The following is a 17823-nucleotide window of genomic DNA, read 5'->3' as shown; positions in this document are numbered from 1 at the left end:
AAGCTTTAACTACACAAGAAGATTTGGTAGGGTGTCCTGGGTTTGAGGGAATTTTGTGGGGGGAGGAAATCATCTAAAGTGTGGTGCACGAAGTAGAATTTAGACCCTTTGACACCAGTTACCCTTGCTGTGTCTCCTTCTCTAGAGTTTTTTCCCAACACTCCTTACAAAAAGACACTGAGCTTCCATGATAAAAAGCAGCATGGTTTTAAATTGTCTCTTCCCACAGAACATGTGTTTGTTCATAGAATCATAGAATTGGCTGGGTTGGAAGGGACCTCAGAGATAATCAAGTGCAACCCTTGATCCACTACCACTGCAGTTCCCAGCCCATGGCACTGAGTGACACATCCAGTCTCTTTTTAAATATCTCCAGGGATGGAGAATCCACTACTTCCCTGGGCAGCCCATTCCAGTGCCTCATCACCCTCTCTGTAAAGAAATTCTTTCTAATGTCCAACTTAAACCTCCTCTGGCACAACTTGAGACCCTGCCCTCTTGTCTTGCTGAGAGTTGCCTGGGAAAAGAGACCAACCCCCCCCTGGCTCCAACCTCCTTTCAGGGAGTTGTAGAGAGTGATGAGGTCTCCTCTGAGCCTCCTCTTCTCCAGGCTGAACAGCAGTTTTGCAGTAAGTCATCACCAGATTTGCAGTAAGTCATTAACTGTTTTCCAGAACACCATTTTAGCCTCTAATTTTTTTTTAGTCTCTAATTTTTTTTTCCATGGTAAAAGTAAACTTTAAAAAAAAGTTTTTCTGTATTAACATCAACATAGCTAGAACTAAACCTCTTCAGCTAGTGGAATAACACAAGAGACAGTCCAAGAAGGCTACGTTGGCACCTGATTCATACACCTGAACGTGTGTTTTGTTGCCTGTCAGTCAAGAAACTCATCCAGGTACAGGCTCCATGGTTGTTAGTCGACCACTTGGGCCAGGAATAATTCACCTGCAGGTCAACCCAGGAGCTGAGCATTTAGCTTTGGTGACAGAGCTCTTGTCGTGCTGCCGTTCACCCAGCAGAGAGCACCATTGCCCTGCCCAAGGCTGTCAGAGGGTTCGCTGTGCTCTCGCCTCGTCTGTGTTCTACTCTATAAATTTTTACACAAACAGTATCTGAGCACAGCAGCAGCTCGCATGGCGGCCGGGGCTGTGCTGGCATCACTCCAGCAGTCGGAGGGCTGTACCTAATTTGGGTACAAATGCTTTTGAAATTTAAATATCTTACGCCCGAAACTGCAGGCGAAGTGAGTTATTAAAGCTGCAGAGTCAAACAGTCAAAGTTAGGGAATGCACAAACAGCCTTATTCTGGCAGCCTTAATTTGCCTCTGCATTATGAGACAGTCTTTAATTTCATGATTATAGGCCATTTTTTCCAACGACTTATTTACTGCATAGGGTGGATGGTACTTGCTTAATGAGTAGCTTATTGAATATTCTGTTTTCATTGTTCCTTGTGTGGCCCTGTGCCTTTGTGCTGCACTCTGTTTCTGCAGTCTAAATTGGTTACTTGTGTGTGGACTTTAGAATCATAGAATTTTCAGGGTTGGAAGGGACCTTTCAGATCATTTAGTTCCAACCCCTCTGCCATGGGCAGGGACACGTCCCTCTAGAGCAGGTTGCTCAGAGCACTCTCCAGCCTAGCCTTGAAAAGTTCCAGAGATGGGGCTGCCACCACCTCTCTGTGCAACCTGTGCCAGTGTTTCTTGTATTCTGGTGGTCTTCTTGTGCTGTTTATTACTGTTCATCTGCTCCTAATATTTGTCTGAGTAGTTGGTGGTGGTATACTTATTAAGGATATTGAAAAAAAGAAAGCAAGGTCAAGTCATCCAGTTGTCACACCCCTTGCATTTCTTCTGTCTGTAAGTGTTTATTGCTTTGTAGTCATGGGACAGTCACCCAGGCAGGAAAATACATATTAGAAACCTTGCTGAGGAAGAAAAGTTAGGTTCCATTTACTTCCAACATTGCATGGGCCTCCGTGGTAGACAGGTAACAAAATCCAGCTTGCTGTGTCTACAGTCAGATGCTGCAGTCATCAAACTCCATGTCTTGGTAAAGTAGCTTTCTACAACTACCTGAAAGGAGGTTGGAGCAAAGTGGTTGTTGACCCCTTCTACCAAGTAAATAACAATAGAACTAGAGGAAATGTCCTGAAATTGCATCAGGGGAGTTTTAAACTAGATATGGGGAAAAATTTCTTTACCAAGAGTAATCACTCACTGGAATGGGCTGCCCAGGGAGGTGGTGGAGTCACCATCCCTGTAGATGTGGCACTGAGGACATGGTTCAGTGCTGTACTTGGCAGTGCTGGGTTAGTGGTTGGACTTGATGACCTTAAAGGTCTTTTACAACCAAAACTATTCCATGATTCTATAATATATCTACATGATAAATTAAATGAGTGAAATGAGAGAATAGATGTTCAAAGTACTACACACCCCAGCTCAGTCAGGCACCTGGGGCCAGCAGAGCTTGCTGTGCCCCACAGCTGCAGGTGCAGCACTGCCTTTCATAACTTGCTCTTTGTTGAGTGCAGGTGGACTCTTTACAAAGTTGAATTTGAGCTGAAAATCTCTCCCAAGTGTCTGCAAAATGCAGTTTAGTGCAGCTCTGTTGCCTGACCTATTTATAAAGCCCTTCCTAAAAGCAAGATATAAGATACGGTTTTCTAAGTATAGGTCACCAGTTGAATAGTTTGAAAAATAATAAATAAAAAGCATAGCAGCTTAATGAACAAATGAATGTGCAATAAAAAACCCCACAGCAATTATATCTTCTCCTAACCCATTCTCAGCAATGGCAAAACCCACCTTCATTTTAATATTTTTCCAAGGAAAATTGTCTGAAAGCAATGTCAGTTGAAATAGATATTTTAATGGGAAGTATCAGGCAACCTTAATGAAAACCAGGGATATTAGCTCAGCTTTTAGGGCTCCAAGATACTTTCTTGTATTCTTAACTTCCTTTGAGAGAAGAGTAGAAACTTCAAAATAGAGATTGCCAGCACCAGAAACTGATGTTGATCAGTTTTTGGGGCTGCTTCTTCCCCTTCATATTGCACTAAGATCATCAGGAAAAAGAAAACACAAAAGAGTTCAGTGATATTTCCTGGAGACAGCTGCACATCGGGTAGTCAGTGTCTAATACTTCCATATGGGACTGCTAACACCCTGCAGATCCTGTGCTATTTCCAGCTCTGTCTTCAGAGCTCAGGGATTACTGGGTGGATTGATGGTGTGGACAAACAGTCGTCCTCCTCTAATTGGCCTCTTTTCACTGCCTGAGTGATTTAGTGGTGGCAGCCTCGTGTATGTTGACATGACATTTATCTTTCTGAAATTGATGGTGATATCACAAACAGATTTGTGCTGTTACTGATGAACTTGAGGAGGCAAAGTGGAGCAGTTGTGGAGAGCTTCTGTTTGGCTGGATATCCTGTCCAGGCATCAGCTGCAAGAATACGCAACTTGGAGATCATTTTAATGTTGGAGTCTACTGTTGTGGATTAGTAATAGTTTTCAGTTCTCCTTTATTTTGAGGGTTTTGGACTCTCTGAATGTGTTACTCAATGTGGTTTATGAGCACTACAAGACTAATATGTGAACTTTTTTGCATTACAGATGGGGGGGGTTTCGGGTCCATATAAATGAATCCCTGTGATTTCACTGTATGCCTGTGGTACAGCTTAGATTTGCTTGAATCCTAATAGAATTCTCTGCTCATTCCAGTAGCTTCTAGAAGTCTGGCATATTTGCTCAAGGCTGGGCTACACTGCAGAGTTAGTCATGTCAGAAAAGGGAGTTTTCTGATGCTTGCAGTTATATTTGGGGTTCTCGGTGATACCTTGTACTCTTTCAAGCAACATACAAAGAAAAGCTTTCCTACCTAAGGTGGATGTTAAACTAGGACCCTTATCAGATGAAATGAGATAGGAGAGGCACCTGTTTAAGAAGCTTGTTGCTTCCCTTCCTAGTTCATAGCACAGGAATTTCCTGCTGACATTACTTTTCCTTTGAAGGTGTATCTTCATGTTGGCTTGCAGCATACAAATATTTACATTAAAATGTGGTAGTTAATGTCTTTATTTCAGTTGATTGCTAAATGGTAAACACTATTGGAAGTCTGCAAGGGAGGAAGATGTATTTACACTGTAAACACAAAGCAAAATACCTGTTCTTTGCAATGTCCAAGAATCACCAAGATGGTAATTTACCAGACCAAAGTGTCCAATTTTGGTTTTGGTTGCAGCCTAAGTCCTCTGAATTACTTTACATTGAAAACCAGTTGCTAGGCTGGAGTTTTATGGGCTACACGATACACTCTGATGCAAGGAGTATCAGTTTACTGGAGATTGAATTTTAATTTCTCTCTAGTTCAGGTGCTTCTGAAATTTACAATTAATTCCTTTCAGACTGTCAAGTGTGCTGTTACTGAGAAAACACCTGGAGAAAACAAAGAGAATTTGTAAGACTAGAAGTAGAGAAATTACTTATAAAGCTAAAATGTGGAATGACTGAGTAGCCTCCTTCTGTGGTCACATATATTCATTTGTACTACTGTTTTGCCTTTGTGAAATACACTTTTTAAAATAAGGTCTGTTGGGCATATTGCTGCCCTCAGAGGTTCTCATCTGAGGGTTATCTGTGGTCTTCACTGCCAAACTGTTCAGAATCTGAAAGGGCTGACTATTTATGCAGTGTCTGCTTAATGTACAGCTGATCATCAGAGTACATGCATTTAGCATAGCAATTTTGGAGGGTATATACTTCTCCTGGATAACCCAGGTATGTGGCAGATCCCTTAGGAATTTTCTTTGCCTCTGCTTGAAAACACTTCTACTGTTTACCAGAATGTTTACTGTGCAGTTTATACTGTACCTAGGATGCTCTAACATTTTAGCTTATGTCAAAAAGGGTCCATGCTACCCATTTTTCTCCAAGTGTCCTCCTGCCATTAACCACCTGACCTTGTACCACCATTACTCTTGTAACTTTGTGGTAATCTGGATCAGCTCATTGAATTGGCAGGAAATTTAATTATTTTTAGATTAAGTAGCAAACCCCTTTCCACTGTAGCTGGGTGGTAGAGCAGCTTAGCTGTAAGACATCACCTCTTTGCCTCTAGAATTTTTGAATATTTGTGAGACCCACAATCAAGGTAACCTATAACCTATAGTGAGGAAAGCAATAAATAAAAATCTTTTGTATTGCCAAGGATAACAAGTCTACAGCAGGAAAAAAATGTGACAGGGAAGAAAAACTGATTTAGCCAGAAATCTTGTGTTTTCTTTCTAGTGCAGGTGAGTGTTCATTGCCTGTTTTTGAGCAAGTCTTGTGAGTTTAGATTTCATACACCTTAGCCTTCTAACTAAAACAAAGCTGCAATTGCCTTAGGCCTCCTTTGTTTTTGGTAGATACAAGGCACCTCTTGAGAGCAGGTTGGCCCATTTAAGAGTTGAATTTCCCTCTCCAGTTTCTTGTTTTTCTCTTTTTATCACAGACACCCCCTAGAGCACCTCGGTTCAGTCAAACAAATCTAGGTCTTAACATCTCCCTTGGTTACTCTGTCACTAGAAAAGGAGTAATGCCTACCTTGATCTGCTCTGTAGTTTTGTTTGCAAAGCAATTTTAGGCTTGTGTCTGAAAATCACTGTCTAAAACTGATAATCTTTAAGTGTACATGTACTACTCAGAAAATAGTTTTCTTTTCCAGTTACAGCTTGAGCGGGAGTTTTCCATCTTGGCACATTAGAAGTCTGTTGAAACAACACTACATTGTTCACTGTCCTTTAGGTGAATTAAATTATTAGTTTTCCCCACAAATTATAATTACATTTAAACCCCCCCCATTAAAACCCTTATCACTGTGAGCAGGAAGGAGGAAAGCAGATCTAATTTTATTCAAATGTAACCAGTTAACTCTTAAAACAATGAAATTTCCTAGGCTGCCAGTTGAACAACTTTGGGAAACACAGCTATACTTGTCATGTTAAACATTTACTTTTAGAGGAAAATGCTATTAGTTGCTTTTATACCAGTTCTCTTAACTACTCACTTACTTTGGGCTCTTTGGAAGGAAGCAGGTGAACACCAGTATGAAGGTTCTTCATATTCTTATTTATGTGATCTTGCCTGTGACACTGAAATTTGTCTTCAAATTGCAACTTTGTGCCAGCCTTTCTTCCTCATAATTTTGGGGAGGCTGGATAAATCTTTATATAGAAAAGAGTCTTTTTCTACGTCTTTTGTCCAGAATGTACCAAAACATTGAAAATAAACAATGAAAAAGGTCTTTAACAATAAGGTTTGATTGCACAGCAGTTACTTGTTGTGTGGCCAGTTGCTCACAGCTTGGTGAGAGATTTTTTTCCCTCTATGTCTAAAATCATTAATTTCCTCTGTCGTGGTTGATGAAATGAGCCTTCACATTTGCAAATGTAGTTCATAATGGGAACTTCTGTGCTTAAAAAAAAACGTTGAGCATTACAAAAGGCTGTTATTACTATTACTGTTGAAAATTGTGCTTGAACAGAGAACAGTATAAATTGATAATGTCTTTTGCTGGAAGCCACCTTACCTCTGGACCTGTCACTCTTTAAAGAGTGTTCTAATGTGAAGCAATGTCAGAACCTGGCCATGTTGGGTCAGTCTGGGTTGCTACTCACAACATACCTTGATTATTTTATAGCTGTGTAATAGAAGCTGCTACAGTAGAACACTGGGCACTGCTGCAAGCTCATCGTGGGGTTTCTGTTGTCTGTTGAGAAGGAACCAGGCTATTTGATGGCCTGTTTATTGCATGAGCTTGCATCCTCTTCTCTGCAAGAGACCAGTCCAAGAATTCTGGGTTCCAAGGTGTAGTTTTTTGAAGGTAATTACACCATGCTCACTGCTGTGTTATCTCATCAGACACAGCAGTAACCTGTGTTTGCTTAGGGTTAATCAAAGCTGTTAGCCTGAGGTGGTAGTTGTTGCTTGTGATCTTTCTGTCACTCTTGTTTTCCCTGGAAGAGCTAGGGAGTTTTCAGAAAAACTTAGTAAAAATAAATTACTTCTTAATCTATGCTCTTCTAGACATATTTCTACTGTTGTTGTGATAGTGGGTATCACTGATAATGCTGCTTAGAAGCAGTTCCCAAATAAAAGTATTCAAGGTGGGCTTTAATGTCATCATTGTAGATCAGCAGTGACTGCCAGTCACTTTTTGGATTATTCTAGATCTGGGTAGTTGGGTGCCATGAACATCTGTGGAAACACTCTCAGTAAAGCCTGTACTGTGTTTACTCAACAGTCTCACCAACTCTTGTTATGATGTTTGAAGGTGGGGGCATCATCATTTCTGAAACCATTCACTTGGAGATTGTTCTTGGGTTGTTAGTTTTGACTGTGAGTAGAGAGAGGAGTAGCTTTCTGCAGGTATCAGTCATAATGATACTTGATCTCCATAACAAAGTACGGCACAGGAGTTGATGTTGTGGCTTCCCAATGAAACTGGGAAAAGGTAGTTTTATATTTCCATGCAAGCTTTGGTTGTTTGATCTAGTTGCAGTTGTGAAACTGCAGTTAAATACCAGCAGTGCCTTAATATGAAGCACTGAATTTGAGGATCACCTTTGACTCAATCTTCCCATGGAAAACTTTGAATCCCAGTCATTAAGAATTAAATCCAACTTTGCCATCCCTCGAAGTTACACACTCAGTCCCTTTGTGACTACTCTGATACTGGGCAGCACCTTTTCTTCGTGATCCTCATGCCCATCATCTTCAGTGTTGCAGCAGAGAGCTGAAATTGGGTCAAGCTACTGAGTGGTTTCAGCTGATTAGTTGAGCTAATCCTAGTGTTGGTGTCAGTTTGATAGGTTGAGCCCATATTGTTTTTCTCTGTAAATACAATTTTTTGTTTGATAATAACCCCCAGCCTCAGTTACCAGCAGAGCTGACTGTTACCTTTTAATAATTCAAGATAAGAGGCAGGCTTTATAGAGTTTTGCCTGGTCAAGCTGTAGATAGATCAAGTGAAAAATTGAAGAATTCTGTCCCATGGAAGTGGAAAAATATTTTCAAGTAGAGCAATTAATGATTTTCATGTAAAAAGGTATTATTGTAGTGTGGCACCATTTTGCTTGTAAAGGCTGAAATACACACAGAGGGTTCCCTAGTGTTCCAGTCATCATTGTCCCTGGGGTGGTTTGAAGTGCTGGTGAAACCTGTAGGGTTTGAGCAGAAATAATTTCAGTGTGCAGTGTCTCATTCTCTGGCTGTCTGAGCCATTGCAAGGCAAGTTCACCAAGCCTGCTATATAAATTGAGTTAATGCAACTCTCTGCCAGCAGAATTGAGTGTGGGGAGGCCACTTATGGGTCTGAGGTGAGTAAGGAAGTTATAGTAACATCTGGAGTATCCTGTATAGGTTCCAAGAGGAACCTGTTCAGCCAGCCTGGCTGAAGCTGGCAGAGGATTTCTCTGCACAAGCTTAAGCAGCTTTATGATGGTGATATGGAGAATCCAAGTTGATTTACTTTTAACTGTGGCTCTGGTAAGAATATGCAGTAGTTTTTCTTCCATATTTTCATCCATCAAGCATGATTAGGAAGATTGGTTAGAATACAAGAGATCTTAATGCTCCTTAGGGATTAGCAGAGGTTCCATGTTTAATGGAAGGAAAAGCAAAGCAGTCACTACAAGGGAAAACCCCTTTGAGTTGTGGAGGGTTGTCCTTAGTAGGGTTTGTGAGATAAGGAATTGTGAAAATGCAGTTTTGGAGGCACTTGAACCCTTCCTTCCTCAGTTTCAGTTTTTTTTAAATTTCCCAATGAATGTTTATTCTCCTAAGTAGTCTTTCCCTTTTCTTTGTTGTCCTTAGCTAAACCTTACAACTAACCTTCTATCTAAAATTCCTTTGCCAAATTTAAATCCCTCCTCCTTTCTCATATGACAAGAACAATTTTTCATGATGATCCTTGGCATATTTAAAACATTTTGTCTTTCTTCATTTTCTGTGTTTTTGTTAGATGGAAATAAAACCCCAAAACTAAAAACACCCCCATTTTTCCTGTCAGTCTACCTTTTCTACTTGGTGTTTTGTAAACCTCTGACTATATCTGTTGTAGTTTGTCTTCTTTGGATCTCTAGTGCAGTACTGAAAACAGAACAAAGCTCTCCTAAGCATGAGGAAAGGCTTTTACATTAGAAATTTGGAATGAAATGAGGCTCTCACTCTTGCCCTAACTTCATGTGTCACTTTACTCCATGTCTGTACATGCTGTTCCAGCTTTGCTATAGCTGGTACAAGAATCAGTGGAACCAAAGTTGGCCAAGGTGCAGTACAAAATAAATAAGTGGAGAAATCTTTCAGATGCCTTAACATATTCTGCTAAGTTCAGGGGGAAATGGTTGTCAGATTTTACTAAAATCTATTTCTTAGCTTCAAGCAAAATAATGTAGACTACTGTTTAAACACACCTCTTCATAAGTGCTTGGAATTTTGAGCTTGGTATCTGAGCCTTAAAATTTTATGAAGCTTGAACTAAAATTATATGCAGTTGTTGGCATTAATGCAGCAGTCAGCAATTTTTAATAAATAGTATTTGTTACAAAAGCTGGGCCTCCTTTTGACCTTTTTTGTAGTAGATCCTAAAATCTTGTAGTTGGGAGGCAGGAGGGAAGGTGGTGAGTGTTCACATTTTTCTCTATAAGCAAACAGGGAAGAAAGGGCTGTTATTTCTGGGTTTAGATACTTGGGAGGGTTTTTTTCCCCTCTTATTTTTTTGTTTTATAGCAGTGAGGCCTATCATAATCCAAGATAGACAAGGAACTGAGTTTAAAAACAAGGGCTGAATAGCAGTGTATAATGTAAAAAGCTCTAGTAGTTAAAAGTAAGTAAGAAAATATATTCAGAACAGCTTGGAAATATTAAGTCCAGTTCTCATTGTCTGAAAATTTAAAGAGTGCTTAAATAGTCAGGGTCTGATATTATAAGAAGCATTAGCTTTGAATTGGCTTTGTTTTTCCTTGGAGAAAAAAAGCATGTTTTATTATATCTGAAACATGACAAGAGTACACAGTGAGGGTGGGATTGATCCACGTGGCCTCAGGTAACAGCATCTGAGCAAGGACTCTGGGCTCACATCTCAGTGGAGAGAACTTCAGTGGCCACACTTGGTCTCATTCTGAGGCCCATTCAGATAAGCCATGCCTTAGAGTCACCAATTTCTCTCCTGATGATGGCAAGACCTTGAGTGACAAGCTTAGATGCAAAGTGAATCTCAACTGGAGTGTGTAAAAGTGTGAGACCAACCCAGTACTTGCCAGGACCAGTTGCAGACCATACAGGTCCACAGAGCATGCAGGTAACTGAGTGCTTTTGACTGTCGTGCCCTGCTCCAGCCTCTCTGTGGCTTGGAGATAGCATCTAGAACTGCATTTCATGGCTTCAGATACTCAGGGTTTAATATTTTATTAGAAAATTAGGTTGTTGACAGATTTTCACTCAGGATGACAGAATAGTGGCTTTCCTAAATGGTCTTTTTTTAACCTGTTACAGAGAAGTGATGTTGTGATTGGAGTTCCATTTCACACCAAGTGTACTCTCCTTTTCCTGTAATGCCATGAAACAGCACAATTGGTCTTTGTTACACTACACCTCTGTTACAAATAAAATTCTGTGGCCTGTGCATCCATCTATTCCATGATCTCTAAATGTCAGTGGCTCTCAATGCACGTTTTTCATCCAAGAGACAGTAATTGGAAAACAGTTCATTTACCACACAGCTGTATTTGTTGTTGCAGTAATAGCATATTATTTACCAGTGAAGACATTTAAAGCTTTCATAGTTTTCCATCAGAGAGTATCCTTGCAAATCCCTAATCTATTTATTTAATTTTCTCTAGATTTATATAAATATTGAAAATGAGGCGCCTTTCTGTACACTTAAAGCACCTTGGGGCATAGCTTGAGTCTGTATTGCAAACAGAACCTGAAAAGCAAAGCAGTCTGCATCTGTCTCCCCCAGGGGCAAACTAGACAGCTCAGAAAGTCAAATTTCTCTTTCACTCCCCCACTAACAGTTTTCTCCCTTGACCATTCACTTTGTTTATCTCTGCTTCACCTACCAAAACTGTTCTAAATGAGGGAATAAATTGTGAAGGAGCAGAGCAGTTTAGAGAAATGTACAGATGTATAATAGAATTTATTAGCAAGTTGGATGGGTGAAAGGTTGATGAAAATGCACTTTACAATAGCTTGGTGCATAAGGCTGTGGTTGCTGCTCTTGTACTACTGTACAGGGCAGATCAGAGGGCAGTTTTTGTTTAGTTTCATTGGTAAAGGATGGTGTCCTGGGTGACAGTAGGATTCAAACCTGTGGAAAGCTTCTGCATTTTGGTTGTCAGTGGAAATTCTTTTTGTGTGTAAGAACATTCACCAACACAGCTTCACTTCTGAAAGACACAAGGCAAGGACAGGCTATTCAGCCACTGTGGTTAGGCTGTGGTTCAATCACCAGTTAGGCTTTTATATTTTAACACTTAAGAAACCTAACATATTTTCTTCATCTCTTAGACTAATAGATCCTTAACTGTGACAACAATGAAAATTTGAGAAGCACAGTTCTTTTTTCCATTGAGTTTGATGTCTTTCACCAAATGGTTTTTAAAAAACGTATGTGTTTTCTTGTAAAGGAAGTAGCATTAAAAGAAAAACAAAAAATAAAACCCAAACCAAACCAAAACCCCCAAACAACCAGCAACCTTATGTCCACATTTAGAGGTGTGAAATGCTACACCTCTCCCTGTGTTGTTAGTTTGTGATTCGGTGTTAAAGATTTCTTTGCCATCTATCCAGCTCTAAAAATGCTTTTACTGCTCATTTCATTTTGCCCCACTGAATAAATGTATAAAATTGTGCAAAGGCTTCTGTTACCTTTGCTATTTATAAATGTTATATAAAATATGTGCAAGGTGTTAACATGAATATGCTTGTTTATTTGCATTGTGTCCCAGTTGGCAGAATTTTAGATTTGTATAACTTCTGGATTATTTGGATTAGGATTTTAGAGGACTGACCTGGACAACTTTAAGGGAACTTCTATATCCAGGGTATACCAGGGGGAGTTTCGTATCTGATGTGCCAGGTGCTTCATGGTTTTAACATCACATCTTAATTTCCTAACTCTGTTACTTCTGTTATGTACTCTGTTATACTAACTGTTATGTTACTATTGGACTGTAAGTTGTGGAGTTTTGCTTCTGGCTTTTGCTACTGACCTTGGGCAGCTGATTCAGTAGTTGTCTGTGAGCTAAAGGTAATCCATAAAGGAAAAGCCCTGGTTGCCATGGGCAGGGACATCTTTCACTGGATCAGGTTTCTGAAAGCCCCATCCAAGCTGACTTTAGGCAGCAACTCAAGTAACCTGTCCAGCATTCTGCTACATTTGAATCCAAGTGGTCTTTGAGATGCTTTGTGGTGATTCCAGGAATGAAGGGGCACCACCTGATGAGTGTCACCTGGGTTCTTCTTGGGATGGAGACCGTGTGTTGTTTTTGTTTTTTTTTAATTTGCCTTTCATACCTTTTAGAAGCAGACAGTAGTTGGTGTCTCCATCCTGTCCCACCCCTGTGAATTACCAGGATTTAGTCTTGGTCCATTGTTTTCTGATCTGGCTGTCCTGAGAAAGTGCCTGCAGATAGGTGTTAGGAGGTTGTTACAATTTCAATAGCCCTCCTCCTGTTCTTGCAGTTAGTGCCTCCGTGCCCCCCACTGCTGTTCATTTGCCACTCATACTGATCTGAATGTTTTCATTACAGTCCTCTGCAGTAGAGAGACGGATTCAGAGCTGCTTTAGCATTCCCAATTGTTTTTTTTTTATTTATTTTAAAGAATATGATTTAGATAAATCCTGTTGGGGTGGGCAGAAGGGTTCCAAGGGGTGGCTGGTTTGCAGAATAAGAATGTAATTTAAAAAAGAATAAATAATAAGGATAAATAATTTAGTTTTGCTTTACTAAGGCAAGAACATCTCCTGTGCAGGTGGGATGTGGTGTAGCAAGCTGTCCTGTATCTTGGCTGCTTATTTAGGTCAGCAACCATAAGAATTGCTGTACTAAAAAGCTGTACTGATACAGTGTGTCATCACCCACATGCTGGCTAGTGGACTTCACCCCTATATTCACATTTCAATGTATTGACATTGTAAAGGTTTTAATCCAGAAATCTAGAAATGTTAAAATTTGCAGTATGATTTATTAATAGAAATCAGAGAACTTGGTCAACTCAATACAGTTGCACAGATAGATGTTGACTATATTTTTGTTTGTCTGTTTATCTTGACTTTTGAGTTCTGGCTAAATAAAACAATTCTTGGGTTTTTTCTGACAGATAAACAGAGGACACATGACAACTGAAGCAAAGAGGGCTGCCAAGATGGAGAAGAAACTGAAGATTTTGCTGGGTGGTTATCAGTCTCGAGCAATGGGCCTCATCAAACAGTTAAATGATTTGTGGGACCAAATTGAGCAGGCACATCTGGAGCTCCGTACATTTGAGGAACTGAAGAAACATGAAGATGCTGCAATCCCTAGGAGACTGGAGGTGAGATTCCTAAATGTAATACCTTAGGTCAGAGACAGGCACTTTGTGGAAAAGATGTGATTTCAATGCATGTCCTCTGAGGTTCACAGCCATTGCTTGTATCAAGTTTTTAATGGTCTTTTTATATTATACTTTTGGCTATTGCCAAACTTCTCTGCTGTTTAGTTCAATATCAAAGATTCTGTGATATATTTATTAGAAGCTGGGACTAATCTACTAGTGTGTTCTTTAACTTTTATTTTATTTTATTTCCTTATGTGGTTCTTTTTATTAATCTTCCACAATGTGTATCAGCAGAAATTCCGTACCTATCGTAATTTGGCTTATTTTGGTTTTAATTACTGTTAGGATAGATCTGAAATGTGTGTAAAGCCTTCTGCTTCCTTAAAAGTCAGTAGACCAAATGCCAATACCAATGCCACTGCAGGAGATTCCCTGTTCCTTTCACATGTTGATTCCATTACTCCATGAAACTGTTGTTGTCAGACTAGCAGATGGCTGGACATCTAGAAAGCCAGTACTGAAATGGGGTTATTGTACTGATTTAAACACAGCTCTGAGTTGCAGAAGTTCAGAAGTTTTCAGTAATCATAGTTTTGAGCCATCCTCAGAGTTCAGGCCCTTTGCCTTCAGACCTATTTGTAGCTGACAGTGGGTACATGTGTGATGTGGACCATCCTGAATAACTCCACCTGCCTGCCAGCCTCTAACTAAGCTGGCATGGCTTTGAGGAGGAAAATCTTTATTTTTAAGTATCCTTAAATGAAGCCTGGAATTCAGAGAAACACACACTGAGGTACCTGAAAACTGTCTCAGAGCCACTGTTCTTATGCTAATCATCTCCATTATATCCTTTGCTGCTTTATTCAGCCAACAAGGCAACTTTCAAGCAACTCAGTTTGGTTGAAACCATGCTCACTTTTTTCTTCCAGAAGAGAGGGTTCCATTTGTCTCACATCTTCTCAACTGCTTGCTGTAAGGAGATAAAACGTATCAGTTCTTAAAACTGATTTTATCAAGATGGTTTGGAAATGCTAAAAGATGTTTTTAAAAACTCAGAGTGATTAACTGATTTAGAGTTAATGATAAAAATATATTAAATAGCTCAACAGCTACACATAGCACCTGTTTTTAGTCAATGGCACCTTACTCAGATCTAGTCCTTGGAATACATTTACCAGCTTTGCTGATACAAGAGTGAAGGGAGATCAAATGAAGTAGCAGCTGGCAGTTTGAGCCCAGGCAGTTTGTTCATGCCCTGTAGTTAGTGAAACAAGGCCTGTGATGCAGTTTACCTTCAGAAAAAGATTTTAAACTCATGGAAGAGGAATCCATGGATAACTTAAAAACAGTGAAGTGCTTGTGGCAAGTTTCCAATTTGAAATCTCTCCTTTTGAAGCATTTGATACTAACTGCTGTCAAAACCAGGGTAAAATGCTTGACATCTGAAGTAAGATAACTGTGATTCCTGATACTCTACAGCAACTGCTCTGTTTTGCATTTACATTTAAAATAAGCAGTGCTCTGTTTCAGTTCTGACCCCTTCCTCTGATGGAAGTAAAACTTTCTCTAAAGATCATTATGAGTGTGACTACTACAAAATCTGACTTACTTAGTTGCTTATTTATGTTTTCTTTTCAGTGTCTGAAGGAAGATGTGCAGCGACAGCAGGAAAGAGAAAAGGAGCTCCAGCAGAGATTTTCTGACTTCATGTTGGATAAAGAGACTTTCCAAGCAAAGTATTAAAGTACAGAATTCCGTTTGTCATTGATGTAACATCTTTAAAGTGTACAGATACTTCTCCAGCAGCTTTTGCCATCAGTTGCAGAAATCAAATATAGTCTGCTGTTTGCATCTTGTCAAGTTTTTTCCTTTGATGGACTATTCCAAATGCTCTAGGTGTGAATGACTTTGGCCAATATTAAAAATAGGATTGAAATGTCCAGAATTTTACGAAAAGAAAAGCATAAAACACTGGTCTGATTTTAGCCATGTCTTCATTTGCTAGGATTGCCACATTATTCCTGGTGTTTTATCAGTCTTAAAATCTGTAAGATACATGCCTGCCGAATAATGTCTTTTGAATAAACCCAGAATGTTAAAAAGTAATTAAGAAATAAAATGGCTGTCTTTTTAACTGAAATGGAGTCCTCCCCTATCCCAGGCTTTATTAGTGTTTCTGATAAATTATCTTTCTTCCCTTCACCTACTGTTGCTTTTATTTTCCAAGACACTTATTTGTATTAGGGAGAACCTGTGCAGGATAGCTGTGATCCAGGTAATAGCATGTTCCTGATTTGTGTGCATATGACTGAACATTCTTATTTATATCAAGATGTTCAAATGGTCATACCAGCAGTAAGCATAACTTCACCATCCTGGAGCAGGGTAGCACCCAGCATAGCCTAATGGTTCCCATAGATGTAAGCAGATCACAGAATCAGCCAGATTGGAAAGGAACTCTGAGATCATCAAGTCCAACCCTTGATCCACTGCAACCAGGGTTCCCAGCCCATGGCACTGAGTGCCAAATCAGTCTCTTCTTAAAAACCTCCAGAGATGGAGAATCCATCCCCTCCCTGGGCAGCCCATTCCAATGTCTGATCACCCTCTCTGTGAAGAATTTTTTCCTAATATCCAACCTAAACCTCCCCTGACAGAGCTTAAGCCCATGGCCTCTTGTCTGACTGGGAGCTGCCTGGGAGCAGAGCCCGATCCCCTCTGGCTCCAACCTCCTTTCAGGGAGTTGTAGAGAGTGATGAGGTCTCCCCTGAGCCTCCTCTTTTACAGCTGAACACCCCCAGCTCCCTCAGCCCTTCCTCACAGGACTTGTGCTGGATCCCTTCACAGCCTCCTTGCTCTTCTCTGGACCTGCTCCAGCACCTCAATCTCCTTCCTGAACTGAGGGGCCCAGAACTGGACCCAGGACCCAAGCTGTGGCCTCACCAGGGCTGAGCACAGGGGCAGAATCCCTTCCTTGGACCTGCTGGCCACACTGTTCCTGATACAGCCCAGGATGCCATTGGCCTTCTTGGCCACCTGGACACACTGCTGGCTCATGTTCAGCTTCCTGGCAATCCAGACTCCCAGGTCCCTTTCTGCCACTCTGTGCCCAGCCTGGAGCTCCCCATGGGGTTGTTGTGGCCAAAGTGCAGGACCCGGCACTTGGCCTTGTTGAACCTCATCCCATTGGAATCAGCCCAACTCTCCAGTCTGTCCAGGTCCCTCTGCAAAGCCCTCCTGCCTTCCAGCTGATCCACACTCCCCCCCCCAACTTGGTGTCATCTGCAAATTTGCTCATGGTGGACTCAATCCCCTCATCTAAATCATCAGTGAAGATATTAGGGCCCAGCACTGATCCCTGGGGGACACCAATTGGATCAGCACCCACCGTTCAGCACCACTCTCTGGTGGGCTCCAGCAGTTCCCAGCCCAGCACAGAGTGCTCCTGTCTGAGCCCTGGGCTGACAGTTATATCAGTCCAGGTAGACTACATCAGATAATTTGCCCTTAAGTTTTCTAATTGGTAATGCTTTAAAAATCTTATGTGCATACTGTGTGTTCCCTCTGTCTTGCTGATGAACATTTTTCTTCAGTGAACTGAAGGTCTTGAGTAGCATCTCAAACCTTGTCACAGACCTTGTGGAAGGTGGTTATGGAGGTTATGCCCATAGGTCTTTCACACCACAAACACAGGAACTCAGTTGCTTGTTCTGTTTAGTTTTTAGACTTGTTCTTTGCTCTCTTCTGCCTCTCATCTGTCAGTGTCTTCAAATCACCTCCAGGTCCTGGTTTGTGACTCAGTGTAGGCTAAGGCACTGAGAATGCTCAGTAGGCAGTGAGGATGTGGTCAGCCCTGGTAGCTTAGTTGCTCCAGTGTGTCCATGCTGTCCCAGTGTGTCCCAGTGTGTCCCAGTGTTCAGGAGCATGCTCTGGGAATTGTTTGGTTTCCTATTGCAGACATGGACACACATTTCATAGGGTCACCATTGCACACTGAGGGGTTTATAGAGCAGGTGCTGAGCTCATAATAGTTTGGAGATCTTTGATGGTGTTTCCTGTTGTTCCCTGAGAGTTGGTTACTCAACATGCTTTGTCTCCAGGGCAGTGATAGATGCTCTTTCATCAATGCTTTTTAGGAAGAAATTCTTTCCAGAGCTCATTGGAATGGGCTGCCCAGGGAGGTGGTGGATTCTCCATCCCTGGAGGTTTTTAGGAAGAGACTGAATGGAGC

General features: G+C 40.9%; 1 protein-coding gene across 1 annotated transcript in view; it reads left to right on the top strand.

The window, feature by feature from the left end:
- CDC5L (cell division cycle 5 like) overlaps positions 1-15698 on the top strand; it is a 32949-nt gene extending 17251 nt beyond the window's left edge. Inside the window, exons 15-16 of the mRNA XM_008499829.2 lie at positions 13377-13589; positions 15231-15698. Of these exons, the coding sequence (XP_008498051.1) occupies positions 13377-13589; positions 15231-15335 (318 nt within the window). The 3' untranslated portion in view covers positions 15336-15698. The remainder of the gene's footprint in view (positions 1-13376; positions 13590-15230) is intronic.
- The last annotated feature ends 2125 nt before the right edge of the window (positions 15699-17823 follow it).

This window comes from Calypte anna, chromosome 3 (assembly GCF_003957555.1).
Source record: "Calypte anna isolate BGI_N300 chromosome 3, bCalAnn1_v1.p, whole genome shotgun sequence".
Classification (NCBI taxonomy): Eukaryota; Metazoa; Chordata; class Aves; order Apodiformes; family Trochilidae; genus Calypte; species Calypte anna.
The sequence above is the reverse complement of the archived record's forward strand: the minus strand, read 5'-3'. Positions and strand labels throughout refer to the sequence as shown.